Source organism: Physeter macrocephalus, chromosome 2 (genome assembly GCF_002837175.3).
Source record: "Physeter macrocephalus isolate SW-GA chromosome 2, ASM283717v5, whole genome shotgun sequence".
NCBI lineage: Eukaryota > Metazoa > Chordata > Mammalia > Artiodactyla > Physeteridae > Physeter > Physeter macrocephalus.
The window spans coordinates 130,130,151-130,148,219 of record NC_041215.1 but is presented as its reverse complement, the minus strand read 5'-3'; the positions used below and the strand labels follow the sequence as shown (position 1 = coordinate 130,148,219).

Sequence of the window (18,069 nt, the reverse complement as noted above, 5' to 3'; positions counted from 1 at the left end):
GTGTTTGTCTTTTACATTCTAATGTACAATGGCTTTCTATTCATTTAACCCAGACACACCAACCGGTGACTCACAGATAGGAGGCTCCTTTGCTCCAGGTCTGCTCTCAACCTACCTGTGTCAACAAGAGACTGCCAGGCAGGTAAGGGCAATGAAACTTGTGAAGACAAAATGATTTCTTAGAAAAGCCTTCTATGGGAAATGAAATCAGTGTCTTGAAGAGATATCTGCACTCCCATGTTCATTGCAGCATTATTTACAAAAGCCAAAATACGGAAACAGCCTAAGTGTCCACTGATAGATGAATGGATAAAGAAAATGTGATATATACACAATGGAATATTATTCAGCTATAAAAAAAGAAGGACATTCTGCCACTTGTGACGACGCAGATGAACCTGGAGGACATTATGGTAAGTGAAATAAGTCAGGCAGAGAAAGACAAATACTGTATGATCTCACTCATATGTAGAATCTAAAAAAAAAAAAAAGTTGAACTCATTGAAACGGAGTAGAATGGTGGTTGTCAGGGTCTAGGGGGTGGGAGAAATGGGGAGATGTTGGTCAAAGGGTACAAACTTTCAGTTATGAGATGAGTAAGTTCTGGAGACCTAATGTACAGCAGCATGGTGACTACAGTTAACAATACTGTAAGGTATACTTGAAATCTGCTGAGACAGTAGATCTTGTGTTCTTACCACCAAAAAAAAAAGAGAAAAAGAAAAAAGAAAAGATAAAGAAAAGGTAACTGCATGAAGTGATGTGTTCGTTAACTTGATTGTGATGTGATAGTCATTTCACAATGTACCTGTGTATCATCACATAGCACACTTTAAATATATACAATTTTATTTGTCGATTATACCTCAGTAAAGCTGGAAGGGAAAAAAAAGAAAAGCCTTTTGTGGGCATTCTAATTGTGATGTACCCATGGTCCAGAGGAGAAGCTTCACAGAGAGCAGATGAGAGGTTGCCTGGGGTGGTGTACAGTGGGGTGAGGACTGGCTTTCAAAGGGCACAGGAAAATTCTGGAGTTATTTGATGGAGGTGATGGTTCCACAGACTTATCTGAAACTCATCAAGTTGTACATTTAAATATATACAGTCCATACTTCATCAATCATACCTCAATAAATCTAAAAGATTTCAGAGGGGGGGAAAAAAAGACTTAAAAATCTTACAGACCTCTTTTCAAACAAAATGGATCATCTGCACTTAAGGTATTTGCCAGGAACCCCACCTTGACTTACTGTCAAAAGCCTGGTTGAAATGGGTGATATCTGAGAAGGTCAGGCCAAGGGAATACTAACCATCCATTTGCCCATGTTCCGTTCAGCAAAAGTAAAACGTTTGGACCACATAAGCCTGGTGCTTCATCGAAATGTCCTTTCTCATAATGTCCTCAATTATTTTTAATCAAAATTTGATTATGTGAATATTATTTTTTTGCAAAAAAAAAAAAACAAACAAGAAAGGAAGGGGAAAAGGAAGAAAGAAGGAAATTTATGATAGCTAGAATAATGGTCCTTCAAAGATGTCCACATCCTAATCTCTGGACCCTGTGAATATGTTACCTTACATGGCAAAGGGGAATTAAGGTTGCAGATGGCATTAAGATTGTTGATCAACTGACCTTAAAACAGGCAGATTATTTGGATTATCCAATAATCCAATTACCACTGCTAGGCCAAATGTAATCCCAAGAGCCCTTAAAAGTGGAAGCAGGAGGGACTTCCCTGGTGGTGCAGTGGTTAAGAATCCGCCAAAGCAGGGGACACAAGTTCAGGCCCTAGTCCGGGAAGATACCACATGCCACGGAGCAACTATGCCGGTGCACCACACTACTGAGCCTGCGCTCTGGAGTCCACGAGCCACAACTACTGAGCCCACATGCCACAACTACTGAGCCCACATGCCACAACTACTGCAGCGTGTGCACCTAGAGCCCGTGCTCCCCAACAAGAGAAGCCACCACAATGAGAGGCCCAAGCACCGCAATGAAGAGTAGCCCCTGCTCGCCGCAACTAGAGAAAGCCCGCGCACAGCAACAAAGACCCAATGCAGCCAAATAAATAAATTTATTAAAAAAAGGAAAACAAAACAAAACAGTGGAAGCAGGAGACAGATGTGAGTATGCAGAAAGGCACAGAATGGTGCAACGTTGCCGGCTTTGAAGACAGAGGACATGGCCAGAAGCCGGGGGCTGTGGGCACCCTCTAGAAGCATGAGCGCTCCCCTAGAGCTGCCAGAAGGAACACAACCTTGCCAACTCCTTGATTTTAACCCAGTAAAATCCATTTCGGACTTTGGCCCCCAGAACTATGAGATAATAAACCTGCGTTGTTTTCAGTCACTAAGTTTGTGGTACTACATTACAACAGCAATAGAGAACTACTACAGAATCCTTCAAGTGAGGTAAAAATAGCACTGGCTTCATTTATTCACACAGTCATTTAACAAATATTGAAAACTTTCCCTGGGCAAAGCATTGTGTTGGGAACAGAGTAGGTACACATGGAAATGAAATCTGTACCTGGTACCCACGAATGCAAGAGCCAGGCAGCAGTTAGATACCGGGGAAAGAGCAGGGAGAGGTACCACCCAGGATGCGACAAAGAATAAGGGATTTTCAGTCCCCTTTGGCTGAGAACACTTGCAGGGCCTGCCCGACTCTTCCCTCACAAACTGCCATATTTTGCGGTCCAGGCTTGGGTGACGGTTTTTTCATCACTTCTCCCCTATCTCAGAGAAATGGAAGATACTTCCATTCCCACCTGCATCTTAGGTTTCGGGCCCTTTCCTCCAGTTATAAACGTGCCGAGAGCATAAGCGAATCTCAGCCAAAGCTGGAAACTACAGCCGGCCACGAGAGTGTGCACGTGAGGTGACTGCAATTTTTTTTTTTTCCTGCCAAACCAGAATTAGCCGGTATAGGAATGAACGAGCATGGAGATTGGAAATTGCACGGATTGGAAGGAAGCTCAGGTTAGGTTCGGACACCTCCAAACGCACCCTTTTTAAAGCCACACGGACTGAGGCCTCGAGCTCCAAGCTCCACAAAACGGAGCCGGCCCGGCAGCGAGCGGCGGAGGCGCCGGGAGCCCGCGCAGCGCGCCGAACCGGGCGGAGCGCCGAGCCGCGGGCCCCGGCACCTCCAGGATGACAGGCGACATCGCCACAAATCTCTCCGCCCAGCCGCTCAGGGGGCTCCGCGGAAAACAGCAAGTCTGGGGATCGGGGCTGGGCGCCCAGTGAGACCGCCGCCCCGAGGGCTGCGGACCGTGAGTATCCCGGGCCGCGCGGCATCGCGGGCATCGCGGGCTGCGGTGGCCGCTGCGCCCCAGGCGCCCGGGAAGCGGCGGTGCGGGCCCGGGGCCGGTAGGGGAAAGCGGCCGGGAGCGGTCGAGGGCAGGGCTGACCAGAGGCGCGGTGGTCCCGCCCAGGCCGCCCGCCGGGGGGCTCCCGAGCCGCGGGCTAGGCCACCTCGGGGCGGGCGAGCGGGCGCGCCGGGGCGGAAGGTGGGCACGCGCCGCGCTCCCACGGCGGCCAGGGCCTCGCGCGCGTCGTCCAGGGCGCACGGCGCCCCTCGGAATCCCCGCTCGACCCCAGAGGCGCGCTCGTTCCCGCGTCCAGCCTTGCTCCCGCCCTCTCTCCCGGCCCGCGTTAGCCACTCGAACTAGCAGTGCTGAGGCGGAGAGGGGGAGACCCGGGCGGGGGCGGGGCGGCTGCGGGACTTCTGGGGCTGCGGGATGCCTCCCCGCGCAGGCCGCCGGGACTGCGATCGGCCTCGCTTCCCCGCGGAGCTGGCGAGTTCCGGGCGCGCGGGGAGACGCGGGATGCCCGGGATGGGGGCCAGGGGTCGCGGGGTGCCGGGGAAGGGGGAGCACACAGCGCCCGGGAGGGGGCCCCGGGGCGGCTGGGGCGGCGCTCGAGGGCTGGGGGGTGGCGCGGAGGCCGGATCGCCGTGGGCCAGCCCAGGGCGTGCGGACGCTGGTACCCCAGAGCGGTTCTGATCAAGGCCCCTCGGGGAGGAAAGGAGAGACTAAAATGGGGCGAGGGACCCGGGGCGGCCATTTCGGGGTAGACGCCGCCAAGGCCACTGACGGTGTTTTAGGAGCTCAATTCTGCTTACCAATTAATTAAGCCGTTTTCTTTCTGCGGAAAAGTTGATCCAGGCTCTCATTAGCAAGGATGAGTAAGGGTTATTATTGGGCATTAGAAAGATTCCTTTTCGCCTTGCCTGGCGCGCGCGCGCGTGCGTGCGTGCGTGCGTGCGTGTGTGTGTGTGAGAGAGAGAGAGAGAGAGAGAGAGAATGAGAATCCCTCAGGCCCGAGTTCAAATTTGGCCTCCAGCACCGGGTAGTTTAACCTCTCTAAGCTGCATTGCCCGCATTCTACAAATAGCCTCAATTTCTTCATCTGTAAAATGGAGCATTAATATCAACTGGACAGAAGCGTTGTGGAGAAGCCGTTAAGCACAGTTCCTGACCCATAGAAGGCATTTATATTTTTAGTTCCCCCTGATACAGCGTGAACCTAGATAGGGTTCCCCGTTTCTCTTGCGCTGTGCTCTCTGCATAGCTCAGCTCCCCAGCCTTGGCTGCTCCAGCCTCTTCAGCCTCTTGGCCTCAAGTGCGCCCTCTAAAGGCTCAAGATGTCCGTTGCGCACCCGGTCTAGAGGACAAATATCGACAGAGCCAAATTACAGATGTGCCCGCCACACACCCACGTCTAATGAAGAACCTGCTACCAACATACTGTGTCACCTCTGGGGAAGATGGTATTTTTAATTTTAATTGGGCGCTTTCCCCTTTACTGCTTATTTACAGTGAGCTCACCACATTCTAACATAATCAACAGTAGCCAAATTAAAAATCAATGACTTGCTTATAAAACTTGCTCCCCTAACAGAGTTGTGGAAAATTTAATTTCGTTTTAATCTCTGAAACACTCGAACAGGCTATATAGTATTTTCACTTCTGCCAGTTACCAGGTAAATATGTAGCTGACCTCCATGTTAGCCTGCGTGTGTTACTTCATTTCCCCCATGAATGGTTTGTCTTTCACCGGTAATAAACTCACTTTAGGGAAGAATGGGAAGTTGACTGTTGATCCCATAATCTTCCCATTTCCTTCCTTCAGCTTCTTCAGTGCAAGGCCCTAACGTTACATGCAGAGCTTCCATTCTAGGTGAGCCCAGAACGGGTTACATTTTACACATCAATCCTTAGCAGAAACCCCACGCTCACTGCTCCACTTCCCCCAGCGTCCCACACATTGTGTTGTCATTTTGCATGTGTGTCAGTATGTGAAAAGATGGGGCAGCTTGAAGACCGTATGGTGGAGAAGCACTTGGAGCCTGGCGAGAGGTGGCCCAGAAACCCCTCCTGGTTCTCCCTTTCTCTCCAGGTGGAGAGGAGGGTCCTAATGCTCAGATGATTATTTTGTATCTTACTACATAAATGCTGAAATGCTAAAGCAAACTTGGGGGTGAGGGGACATTTATTCTTCTGTTGCCTTTTGTTTGTTTTAGTTAATCTGGCTGGACAGTCAGATAACTCTGATTCGTCAAAACAGGAATGACTTTTAGAGAGATTTGGGTGTGAAATGCAGACAACCCCATTGCCTGGAAGATCTTCAGGGACCTCCTGCGGATCTGATGGAATTTTGTTTTACCCACCCATAGGCTCCATCTGATAGTATTTTCTACAGGCACAGTTGTGCCTCTTGAAGAAAACTTTTCCATTAAACGCCATTTAACATCATTTCTTTATGAACAGATACACTGGAAATGTCAAGAGCAACTCAATGGCAACTGCATCTCTTAACCCATAAGATAAATAATTCAGTGAAAATATAAAGTTCTTAACATTGCTTAGAAAAGTGCTTACTATTTCAACTCATAAGTTGAAAAAATATGGCTTTTGTATTATTATTATTTCAAAGTCTTTCTTACGTGTAGGTGGGCTTTAGGAAAATGCCAAGTTGTGTGTTTTATCTCATTAAACACAGATTGTAAAACAATGTTGTTATTCATCTAAGCCAGTCACACCCCTTATCAAGCTGCCTGGTTCTCCTCTTTCTGCCTCTTTGGGATTCTGTGTACAGCTACCAGGGGCAGAGAGAAAACAACCATCAGCCACCCCTTCTGAACCCTTTCTAGCTTCATCCTCCTGGAACTTTTGACAGGGTAGCTCGGTTATGGGCTGTGAGCTTTGGAGAGCAAGGGCTATCGTATCCCTTTCTATCCCCAGGCAGACTGTCCTCTCATGGGGGGGAGAGAAGGGTGGTGGGAAACACACCCACAAGCCTATAGCCCAATGCAGCCTAGACTTCCCAAGGGAAGTGGCCCTGAATTGCCACTAATCTACTGTAGGCAAGTAGCTGAACCAGATGATGTTTAAGAGATAGAGAGAGGGGCCTTGACTTTCTTATAATAAAGTTAATATACATTTATTTAGAATTTTTTACCAAAGAGATAAAGAAGCAGAAATTACTTGGAAGACGATTGTCCAAAGAATAATCTCCATCAACATTTTTGTTTCACCCCAGTCTTTTTTTCCTACAGATACATATTTTTAACAACAACAACAACCAAAAAGGAATTATTTCATGTGCCCCGTTTTGTGACCCCCGAGTATAATTCAACCTTAGCGTGACCTTCTTTCTCTGTCTTCAAAGAGCCCGTACAGTTTTATTTTTGATGGTGCACTTGCATTGCATGACTATACCATGATTGACTGATTTAACATGTACTCTAATGTTGGATATTAGAGATGTTTGCAGGGTTTCTTTTTTCCCTCATTATTTCAAGGTTTCACTATTAGAATTTAGTTGACTCTTGAAGGATGAGCAGAAGAGGACCAGGAGATTAGAAGGAGAGAAGTATGTTCCCGAAAGAAGAGAAGGTCATGCACAAAAGCTTGAGAGACTGTGCCAGGTTCAGGGAGCTACAGGTGCTTCCATGGGACTGGAGAGCAGAGTGCAAAGCTGAAGAACAGGAGAAGGGACCTGGCAGAGTGGCAGATAACACGAGGGGAGAGCCTGGAAGCAGACAGGCCAGTTTGGACTTAATCCTAAAGATAACTTGACCGGGTGGGGAAGTTACATGGTAAGATAGCATTTTCTCATTCCCAGCATCCTCGGTAATGGAGAGGTGAAGGGAAGAACCCAGCAGAGAGCAGCAACATGGGCAGGAAGTGTGGTGGCTGAGCACCGGATATCTGTTTAAGAGATAGAATGATTTAAAAGATAAAAATAATGGGTATGAGAGAAATGAAAAGTCAAGATGAGCCCCAGGACAGATCCATTAAATTGCTCTTCCACTGGCATCCTTGGTTCCTTAGCACCCGTGTCTTCCCAACAAACTCTTAATCTGGGGATTAGAGAACTTTTCTTAAAAAGGGTCAGAGAGTAAGTATATGAAGTTCTGCAGGTCACATAGCCTTTGAAAAGGTAAAAACAATTCTTCGCTCAGGGGTGTACAGAAAGAGTCTGTGCAGATGGCACAGTGTGCTTCCCTAAAAGAGGCTGGGAGCCGTGCACTTGGCCACAATTTGCTTCTCTGTCATTTTGTCCACATCACAGCACTGCGGAGAAAAGCCCCATGGTTGGAGGTGTTCCGAGTGTATTTGGGACCGTTTTTTACACCGCTTTCCTCCACTGCAACAAAATGATTTTCAGTAATAATCACACGTCATGGTCAGTAATAATCATTATTTTCTGATTTGCTCCTCTGTTTTAAAATAATTACTTGAAACGAAGAATAGATTTCCATTTTAAAGTCATTATTCAAATTCATGTATCGACTACAAATTTCACTTTCCAAACCAAAATTTTTCACCTTGCAGTCTTGGCACTCTGTTTTGCTCTTTTTTTTTTTTTTTTTTTTTGTGGTACGCGGGCCTCACACTGTTGTGGCCTCTCCCGTTGCGCAGCACAGGCTCCGGACGCGCAGGCTCAGCGGCCATGGCTCACGGGCCCAGCCGCTCTGCGGCATGTGGGATCCTCCCAAACCGGGGCGCGAACCCGGTTCCCCTGCATCGGCAGGCGGACGCGCAACCACTGCGCCACCAGGGAAGCCCTGTTTTGCTCTTTTAAATTTTAAACAAAACTAAAGTCTCCAGGTGGGCACATAGAGTGACAAAAGTCAAGTAGCTGGCGTCCTGGTCTTCATCTCCACCATCACTGTGCTGTCACAGTCCATCTTGAATGTCCTGCTAAAGGCAGTGATGTGTGACACTGCAGGCACTGCAGACCCAAACTGAGCCAAGGTGTGCACCAGCAGTTCTGAACTCTTAGCAACTTACTCTCAAAACAGATATGTGCATTCAGATGGCCAAAAGGCACATGTAAAGATGTTCAACATCGCTAATAATTAGAGAAATGCAAATCAAAACTACAGTGAAGTATCTCACCTCACACTGATCAGAATGGCCATCATAAAAAATCCCACTACTTACCATTTTTTCTCCATCTACCCCCTGCTTCCTCTAGTCTCAGAGGATGGGTCACTCTTCCTGATCAAGACCAACCCTGTCCCACCACCTCTGGGATTAGTCATTCTCTCTCTCCTTATCCTCGGTTTTTATGCATACACTCCATTCTCATCCTGAAAAATAAAACAAAACCAGAGACTTCCCCTGACCTGGCATCATCTCACCTCTAGCTCCATCCAACCCCCTCCTCTTGTTTGAACAACTTGAGAGATAGATCTACGCAAAGCACAGGTGCCATCTTATCTCTTCCTTGTGCACATGCAGCCACCAACTATTCATTATGTACAGGATAAACTCCAAAATCCTTATCTGGCACCTAAGGCTCTTCAAGATCTAGCCCCTGGCTCCCTGGTAACCTGTATGCCATTGTGGTATCCAAATTTCTGTAATCTGATTTCCAATTTTCTAAGCAATTTTCTAGCTTCCCAGGTAAATGCTGGGAATGGGGGTGGATGGAGGGGGTGAAAGTATGTCTTGTATATCAGACATAAATATCACCATTATTAGAAGACTCTATCTCCCATTGTAAGATAATAAATTGGCCTTCTCCTTTACCAGTGTCTCCTGAGTTGGGTTTGTATGAGTCGGTCCCCCTGAGGCTAACCCACTCTAGCTGCATTGAACAAATTGAACACTTGGACCCACAAAACTGAGAACCATAGCCTCTGCCAGGCGCCCACTCACTCCCCCATGGCCAAGCTACCCTGTCTAAGGCCAGGCATCTTCCTTGTCTAACATCTTTGTTGTCACCTGTCAGTTTCCATCTCAATAAGGGACACAAGGCATGGGCTTTGGAGTCAGGAATAGCTGGGTTCAATTCCTGGCTTCCTGTCTAGCTATTGTATATACTACCTCCTGGCCATGAGAACTGGGGAAAGGCACTTCACTTCCCTGAGTCTATTTCCATTTCTTTAAAATAGCCATAATAATACTTATATATAGGATGACTGTAAAGATGAAACAGGTTTCATAAAAGCGTTTGGTCCTATGAAAAAGTGAGGAGTGTCCCCAAATCTGCATAATGACAAGATTAATCTGAAGGTCTAATATAATGGTGGGGCCACTGTGGTTCTGATGGGTAGGTAGAGCCTTCCAGAAAGATGGAGATATTTTTGTTTTGATGTTCAATGAAATTATTTGTCATATGTATTTCAGAACATCTTGGAAAATGTATACAAGTCATGAAGACATTGGGTATGATTTTGAAGATGACCCCAAAGCTAAGAAGACACTTAAACCCCACCCAAACATTGATGGCGGATGGGCTTGGATGATGGTCCTTTCCTCTTTCTTTGTACATATCCTCATCATGGGCTCCCAGATGGCCCTGGGAGTCCTCAATGTGGAGTGGCTTGAAGAATTCCATCAGAGCCGCGGCCTGACGGCCTGGGTCAGCTCCCTCAGCATGGGCGTCACCTTGATTGTGGGTATGTTCGCATGTGGCCTGTTCTAAAACTGAATAATTATAAAATGACGATTCCTCACTGTAAGTAATGTTTTATATTGTTGAAACATTAGATATTACATTTTAGTGGATGTTGCTATTGTTTTTATTGTGGTCAAATGTACATAACATAAAGTTTACCATTTTAACCAGGTGTACAGTTCAATGCCATTGAGTACATTCATCACCACCATCCATCTCCAGAACTTTTCCCATCTTCCCAAAATAAAACTGCACACATTAAAACAATGACTCCTCATTGCCACCTCTCCTCCCAACCCCCTATCCCTGGCCACTACCATTCTATTCTCTGTCTCTGTGAATTTGACTATGCTAAATACCTCATATAAGTGGAATCACACAAGATTTGTCCTTTTGTGTGATATTCCTATTCGAGTATGGTAAACATTTGGAGTATTTTAAAAATTGATCGTTAGAATTTTTGCCCCTAACTCTGTTTTCTTAACTGTTATAATTCATTACCTATCATTACAAATCTGTTTAACACATGAATATTTTTAAAAGATAAAAATTTTAGAGAAAACACAGTAAAAGTTAATAATCTTATTTCAGAGCTCTAATGTTTTAAATTTGAAGTATTGATCCTATGTTATTGAAAAATCTATTAAACTGTTTTTAGAAAGGTTACTGATATAGCTAACAGGAGGGAATAATAACATATTCTTGTATTTTGTTGTTTAATCTAACCAGCTAGCAATCTATGAAAGCAGTTCTTATCTAGTTGGAGATACTAAACAAGGAAATTATTATAAATATATGTTGCTATGGCTAATGTGTTTCAGTTTGAGAACTAAACAGCTTTTACTGCCAACTGATATTTAATAAGCACCTATTATACACCAGGTGTTTTCCCTTACATCATCTCATTTAACTTTAATTCTCTCAACAGTTGTACGAGGTAATTACCACTATACCGTAAAGCTGTTCAATTCCTTTACTTGAAAGTAGAAGCCATACTTTTACGTATAATTTTTTTTTTAATTTAAAGGGTTCGTGATATATTTTATACTAGAAACATAATAGGCCTCAAATCTCTTCCTAGTATTGTGAGAGTATGCGGATGACAGGCATATGTGTGTTTGACAAGAGTCTGTGCCTTGTCAGTGGTTTCCACATTGGTAAGTAATTGCTTGAATTCAATTCAGAGATTTGTTGATCTTGGCTGGTATTCAGCCAATGTTATTTTGGATAATACCAGCGACATTAATAACAGTGGCAGTGCTAATGATAGAAAACAAGGACAGAATGTTATTTCTCAAGATGTGTACAGGGGGTATGTGTTTATCACAAGGAATTATTACTGATCTAGTTTTTAAATTAAATAAGGGCACCATTATGTGTGTGAGAGAGAATTGTTGATAAATCACTTTTGCCTATAACTGTAATGAACTGACTCCTCACCCCTGCCTTGGCCTTGTTCAAACCAGGACTGTTTATCATATGAGAAGTGCAGGTAGGTTAACCTCAGTGCAGGGAATTTGCTAGTTTTGTGTTGGATATAATTCTACCTTCTCAATAAGTCAGTAAAGGAAAACTGTGCTTCTAAAATATGGGTTGACCAAAAAGTTCGTTTGGGTTTGGCCGTAAAAACCCTAATGAACTTTCTGGCCAGCCCAAATACTAAAAATCCAGTTTTCTTACCTTTTAAAAATAAATGTTTAGAGGGTAGAACAAGATGCTTACAGATTCAATCTAGAAAGTGTGCTCATACAGCAAAAAAGAAGATTCAGCCAAAGACCAGGATATTTGTCCCAATATTTTCCAAACCGTCTAAGAAGGTTGTCTTCGGTATTACTTTGTGTTTCACAAGTTCTACAGGAATAAGCAATGGAAATCAGTCCTGAAGTTATTGGATGTAGTTCTGAAGATGATCCCCCAAATAAGTACACCGAACTCATAGTGGTGTCGAAAGGTGATTGTCATCTTTAATTAGGAGGTAACTGTGGATTTTGAATTCTGTTTGAGAGTCCTTGATTTCCAGACAGTGGAACTTTAGATTGTAGACTAACCTTTCTTCAGGAAAGGTGTCTGCCAGATAAACATCTTTTGTCTTGCAGCTCAGAAATTATAGCACAGCAAGGCTCAGAGTTATGTAAATGAAACATCTTTTATTCTGTTTATCATGACCCTAAGTTGCTATTCATCATCTAAGCTGCTGGTACAGGTGGCAGCAGATCTGTTGTTTGCTTTTCCAAGCCAGAAGCCGGCAAGAGGAGCTCTCCTTTATTTAGCACTTACTACATGCCAAGTGCGTGTAATGTACATGATCTCATTTGATCCTACAGCAGCCCTGGAGGCCAGACCATCATCTTGATCTCACAGAGGAGAACATGCGACGCTCAGAGACATTAAGTAACTTACTGAAGTTAACTTGTAGCCAGTAAGTGTGTGGGACAGGCTTCAAACCTGGTCCGCTGGACTCTGAAATGGTGTCCACTATACCACACTGCCTGCCATGACGTTAAATGAGAACTGAAAATATGTTGGAAGTGAATAAATATAAATTGTTTTCATTTTCTAATCATTGTAAGGACATTGAGTTACCTCTTTCAGATTTAAAAATTCCATGAATTATGTTACAGTTAAAAGCACTCTGTTGGGCAGTGACTTGCACATGGGAAATTCAATTCGTTCTTGCTTCATTCTTTGCTAGCATGGATTTTGCCAGTTCCTGCAGAAGGTCCCAATTGTTTAAAAACTGTAATCACCTTGGTAGTATCTACAGCAGCCTTTGTGATAGCTCTTGGAATAATTCTTGGTAGAAGCCATGTTGTTAGGGGTAGCTATAGGCTGCAAAAGGTCATTTACTTGCTAAGTGGTTGTCTATCTTGGCTACACGTTAGATCCACCTGGGAGCTTTTAAAAACCGGCCACTCGGGCTGCACCTGGAGCATTAAATCAGAATCTCTTGGGACGGGACCCTAGCATCAGGATTTTTCTTTAATGGTTTTGTTAAAGCTCCTAAGTGACTCCAACAGTCAGCCAAGGCAGAGAGCCATTGATTTATCGCAGGGAAGGGTTACACCAAGAGACCAGGTATTCAATGAACTAGCTACTTTCATCCATGATTGTATGCGAAGGCTCACCTCAGATTGTTTCTCTCCTCACCTGAGCTTTTTTCCAACCTATGAGATGCTGGGATGGGCAAGAAATCATGACTTCCTCAGCGTGTTCCTGCAGCAATGCGAGGCTTTATTATGTGGGAAATGGGCCAAGATTCAGGTTCCTTCCGAAGAGGAGAAAGTCTGACAAGGTGTATAATCTCATTCCAAACAATGATTCCTCTACAAAAGTGGGAATCTTAGCCAAAGGACTGCATCTCAATCTTACTTTCCCCTCTCCTTAGACTGGGTGTGGAGTTCTTTTCATTTTGTTGAATGGCAGTTCCATCATGGAGATGCCAACTGACCATCAGTAAACAATGCTTAGAAAATGAAACTAAGGATCCGAAAGTTTGGGTCTGACTTCCTTTTTTTGATAAATCTGTATTATGTAACCATGGAGGAGTCACAGCATTTCTGGGGCTGACTCTGCCCATCTGCACATCATAAATGACTGTAGCTGCAGCACACATGGTGCCAGAGTCAATAAACTAAAAAGCCAGACACCGTTATCATCTTAATGTTCTTTTCAGTAAAGCAAGCAATACTTTCTTTTTGATATATAAAATTCCTCCAGATATGAATATCTGTACTTATTTGGGAATTTTCCCCCTTTTCCCCCCCAAATGCTTTCTTAATGCAGTGTTTCATAAACATGCAGTATCACAGAAAAACTTGCTTCTGGGCCCTTTCTGTAATGTGGGAAATACCATTCTACTGAACTGTCATGCATTGACCCTTCATATCTTAAAAGACCTATTAACAGCAAACCAGTGAATCATGCATTTTTCTCTTTTTTTTAACCCACTCCTCTGAGATTTGAAGTGGTGAAGTGACCATGGGTTTAGGAAAATAATAATATTTATAGAGAAGTAAAAGACACTCTTCAACTCATGGTTTCTGAATTTCAGCCCCCCCCCAGTAATTTCCTCAGATGTTTATATCAATGTGCTTAGCTTATATATTGTTTATATCATGTGCTTATTTTATAATATACATAATACGGTATATTTGTATAAGATGTTTACTGTATTAAGTCTATTCTAAGAGGTTCATCTACTGAATTATTTTCTGTAATACAGCAGGGTTAATTAAATTAGTAAGTCTTTATCTTCTCAGTTTTGAGGATTGGATCCTCTCAAAATCACTAGACAAAAAAAAAATTATTAGCAGACTGTACCCAACTATGTACATGAATATTGTTAGAATTGTAAAGGAAAGTTTTATTTCAGTTTGGACTACAAGAGGAAGCTCCTTAGACTTCAACAAGTTTTTAACCTGAAATAGTCCCACCTGAACATAGGGTTTGATAACTATATAAAGTAATAATGATCAAAAATAAGGTGATGTTTAAAATGCAATGCTGAGTACAGCCTTGAACCGTATTACTAAAATATGGATTGCTATTTGGATAAGGAATCACTGACTCGAAGGCAAGCATTAAGCTTCAATGACACCAGAAGCTGCCACAAAATCAGGAAGGGAACAAAGAGGTTGACAAAAACTAGAGCGTCATATAAAGTAAGCAATGAGAAAGTATATCATATACTGCATTGCTGTGAGTATTGGCAAATATTGTACAACCAGGGGTAGACCTGAATCTCCACACAGTGTCGTAAATGCATAGCCTGATGGGTCCAGTCAGGGACTGAGAGTCAGCAGAGGCTGAAGTATGTATGAAGCAATGGAGTTCTTTCCGGCTTGGTTTGCATCTGGATATCCTCATGAAAACAGGCTATAGGTTCCTTTCTTGAAGCATGGGGGTCCTGAGAACCCCCCTTTCTGTACTCCCTTTAGATCTACATTAAAAAACTCAAATGTATACAGAGGCCAAACAAGTAATGTAAATGAGGGCAGGATGTCAAATACAAGGCTGCAGGGAAGGGTGGAGACTGCAGCAAACTAGAGAGGGTGTGTCACAGCAAAACAGGATCAGCTGCTCTACAGGTCCAGCTGCTCTGGACTGTGTGGGAAGGTATTCTGTGTGGCCACTGGATTTTTGTGAATAATCTTAATTTTTAAATGTTGGCAACTGATTCAAAACATTTTTAAACTTTGTTCTGGATAAACAAAACGCATCCACAGGCTGGATGGAGCGCCTAAGACCACTAGTTTAGGACCTCTGCTGTAGACAAGAGAATGAAATCAACTTGTCTGTTTATTTCAGGTCTGTCTTCCTTGAAAATCTAGAACCTTGTGCTCTCCAGTGAAATGACTGAAACCTAGCTTTGCATGCCAAAAGCTTTCTGCACATAAAGCAAGGGTGTGGTTTTGGTTTTAGTTGAGGGCTCTAGTAATGTTGTAGTCTTTGTCTTCATATGAGGACTCCCTAAGAAAGGAGGAAAATAAAATGCCATTAGTCATTTCAGTCATTCTTTTTTCAATGTTCTGTGACAGGACCTTTCATCGGCTTGTTCATTAACACCTGTGGGTGCCGCCAGACCGCGATCATCGGAGGGCTGCTGAACTCGCTGGGCTGGGTGCTGAGTGCCTACGCTGCAAACGTGCATTATCTCTTCATTACCTTCGGAGTGGCAGCCGGTAAGCGTAGTGATTTTCTTAAACTTGACTTTTTTTATTCATTCATTTTTATTTTTGGCCACACCACGCGGGATCTTAGTTCCCCGACCAAGGAGCGAACCTATGTCCGCTGCAGTGGAAGCGTGGACCCCTAACCGCTGGACCACCAGGGAATTCCCTTAAACTTGACTTCATATGTTTCTGTTGGGCATTTTGGCCATGAATTTCACTGTAGAGAAAAGAGACCCATTAAATATTTCGTCCCTTTGTCTCCTCCACCCCAACCCAACCATATCCTATCCTCCAGGAAATACTTTTTAATATAAGATATTAAATATGCCTTAAGCATGAGGAAACGGCCTAACAGCTGTACTTGGCCTTCCTAATAGATTTTAATTAAATTTTCTATACCTGGTTCTAAGTGCTAGTCCCTTCTCTTGTAACAAAACAGACGTATTAATAACTTTCTCTCATTTAATAACTGCAGAATCCAGCGTGAATCAGAGAAAAATCATTTTCTCCTTCACCCCTGTTCAAATTAATGGAATAGCAGCAAAACCCACATAGATGTAGAGACTCTAAGAATCCAATCCAGAGCAAAGTGTCAGTCCCCAGGAGAGATATAAAAACTGGCTGCCAGGCAGCACAGTTTGCATATCTGTTCTGCAAAATGTATTCCCGGCCATAATTTCCTTTATCAACAGGTAGCAGAATGCACACAGGTAAGTAGTTTCTTACTCATGCAATTGTATTTCAGTGAACCAGAGCCAGCCTGACTTTTTTGAGCACAGAGCTATAATCCTAATAAGTGGCACACTGATGGCAGTGTTTGCATAAGAGTTCAAAGTTAGAGTTTGGAATTCTTGCTTTTTTTCTTCCACTTGCTATCTGTGTGACTTTGGGAAAGTTACTTAACTTACTTATGGCTCAGTCTCCTCATCTGCAAAATGGGATAATTGAGTGCTTGGTTTACAGGGATGTTGAAATGATTACATGAGATCATCTGTATGAAGCACTTAGCACAATGCTTGGCACATAATAGAGTCTTGAGTGAATGTTAGCTAATATATAATTGTTATTGTACATAACATGTTTATTATATTATAAGCTTAAGTATGTGCTTCATGGTAGCAGGAGACAGTGACCATAAAAACTCATTGTCCATATAAGTGGACAAGTTGGTTCTCTGTAATGTACATCTGTCCACATATACACCTAAAGCACTTCTGTATCCTGTGAAGCTGAGTTTGGAAACCATTGATCTGAAGGACTTGATAACAGCTCTTAAAGAACAACTCAAGATGTTTTCCCTGAGGCATTTTAGAAGCTTTGCCCCATAACAGCCCAGTGAATAGAGCTGGCATGGGGATTTTTATATTATAGGTGAGGAAGTAAACTCCTTCCCCTGAGACTAAGGAGCCACACTGGGGTCTCTGGGCAGACGCGTGGGAGCCCCTAGGAACTTGATCCGTGGTGTTTTGTTATATGGACTATGACATGACCCCCATAACTGGGACTTGAAATTTATTCCCATCATCTAGAGATGTCTATGGTTAGACTCTTTGTTTAACTGGAATTTTATTTCTTGCAGTTAGTTGCTTATTGGTTCTCAAATAATATGATCTCCATATTCATTCATTTGTTTATTCATTCGCTTATTTAATCAACAAATATTTATGGATACAAGGAATTGAGAAAAAAAATCAGGAGGCCAGCGAAAGGAAAGTGTTTCTTGAGACACTTTATTGCTCCCTCTTTTTAATACAGGAAACACCCAAAGAAAGTCTCTGAAAATAAATGTATTCACCTCCTCCACAAATATATATATAATTATGTTTAAGTGGAAAATCCAGCTAAATCAGTTAGCGTATGTACTGTTGGGCTGTTGTTAGTGAGGCATGTTGAAGCTGACTGACCCCTGTTTAGTAGAAAAGAAAGAAAGTTAGGTGCAAAGATCTGCAAAAAGCAAGTGATTGAAGCAACAAAAAAATAAATTAAAAAAAATTTTAAAGACAAAACAAAAATTTTTAAAAAGCAACTGATTGAGGTATATATATATATATATATATATCACTGTACAATAATGTATGTTTGACAGAGACTTTGTTGACATCTTTCTTCATTACAAAAAGCATTTGAGGCAGATTTGTTTGTATTTGTTTTTTAACATCTAGGCAATTAAAATTGCATGGATATCCTCCAATTAAGCAGAAAACTAACATCTGTTTGAGCGATCATACTTAGCCAGGAGAATCTGGACAAATTTCTTCAGCTTTGCCATTCCAGACCTCCATTCTCTCTTTTTTTTTTTTTTTTTTTTGTGGTACGCAGGCCTCCCTCTGTTGTGGCCTCTCCCGTCGCGGAGCACAGGCTCCGGACGCGCAGGCCCAGCGGCCATGGCTCACGGGCCCAGCCGCTCCGCGGCATGTGGGATCCTCCCTGACCGGGGCGCGAACCCGGTTCCCCTGCATCGGCAGGCGGACGC

The 18,069-nt window shown here is 43.5% G+C and overlaps 1 protein-coding gene and 1 long non-coding RNA gene across 7 annotated transcripts in view; one reads left to right on the top strand and one right to left on the bottom strand.

The window, feature by feature from the left end:
- Window positions 1–4,989, bottom strand: part of LOC114484691 (uncharacterized) — a 34,237-nt gene extending 29,248 nt beyond the window's left edge. Inside the window, exon 1 of the long non-coding RNA XR_003677871.2 lies at window positions 4,133–4,989. This is a non-coding gene — a long non-coding RNA (uncharacterized lncRNA). The remainder of the gene's footprint in view (window positions 1–4,132) is intronic.
- Window positions 2,702–18,069, top strand: part of SLC16A14 (solute carrier family 16 member 14) — a 33,693-nt gene continuing 18,325 nt past the window's right edge. For 2 of the 6 annotated variants that reach the window (XM_055090420.1, XM_024124583.3), the window contains exons 1-3: window positions 5,143–5,190; window positions 9,654–9,925; window positions 15,462–15,605. In XM_055090420.1, the coding sequence (XP_054946395.1) occupies window positions 5,171–5,190; window positions 9,654–9,925; window positions 15,462–15,605 (436 nt within the window). In that variant the 5' untranslated portion in view covers window positions 5,143–5,170. Of the gene's footprint in view, window positions 2,986–3,020; window positions 3,282–5,142; window positions 5,191–6,925; window positions 7,702–9,653; window positions 9,926–15,461; window positions 15,606–18,069 lie in introns of those variants that run through there. The other 4 variants (XM_055090418.1, XM_028482556.2, XM_028482557.2 and 1 more) reach the window with 4 other exon arrangements.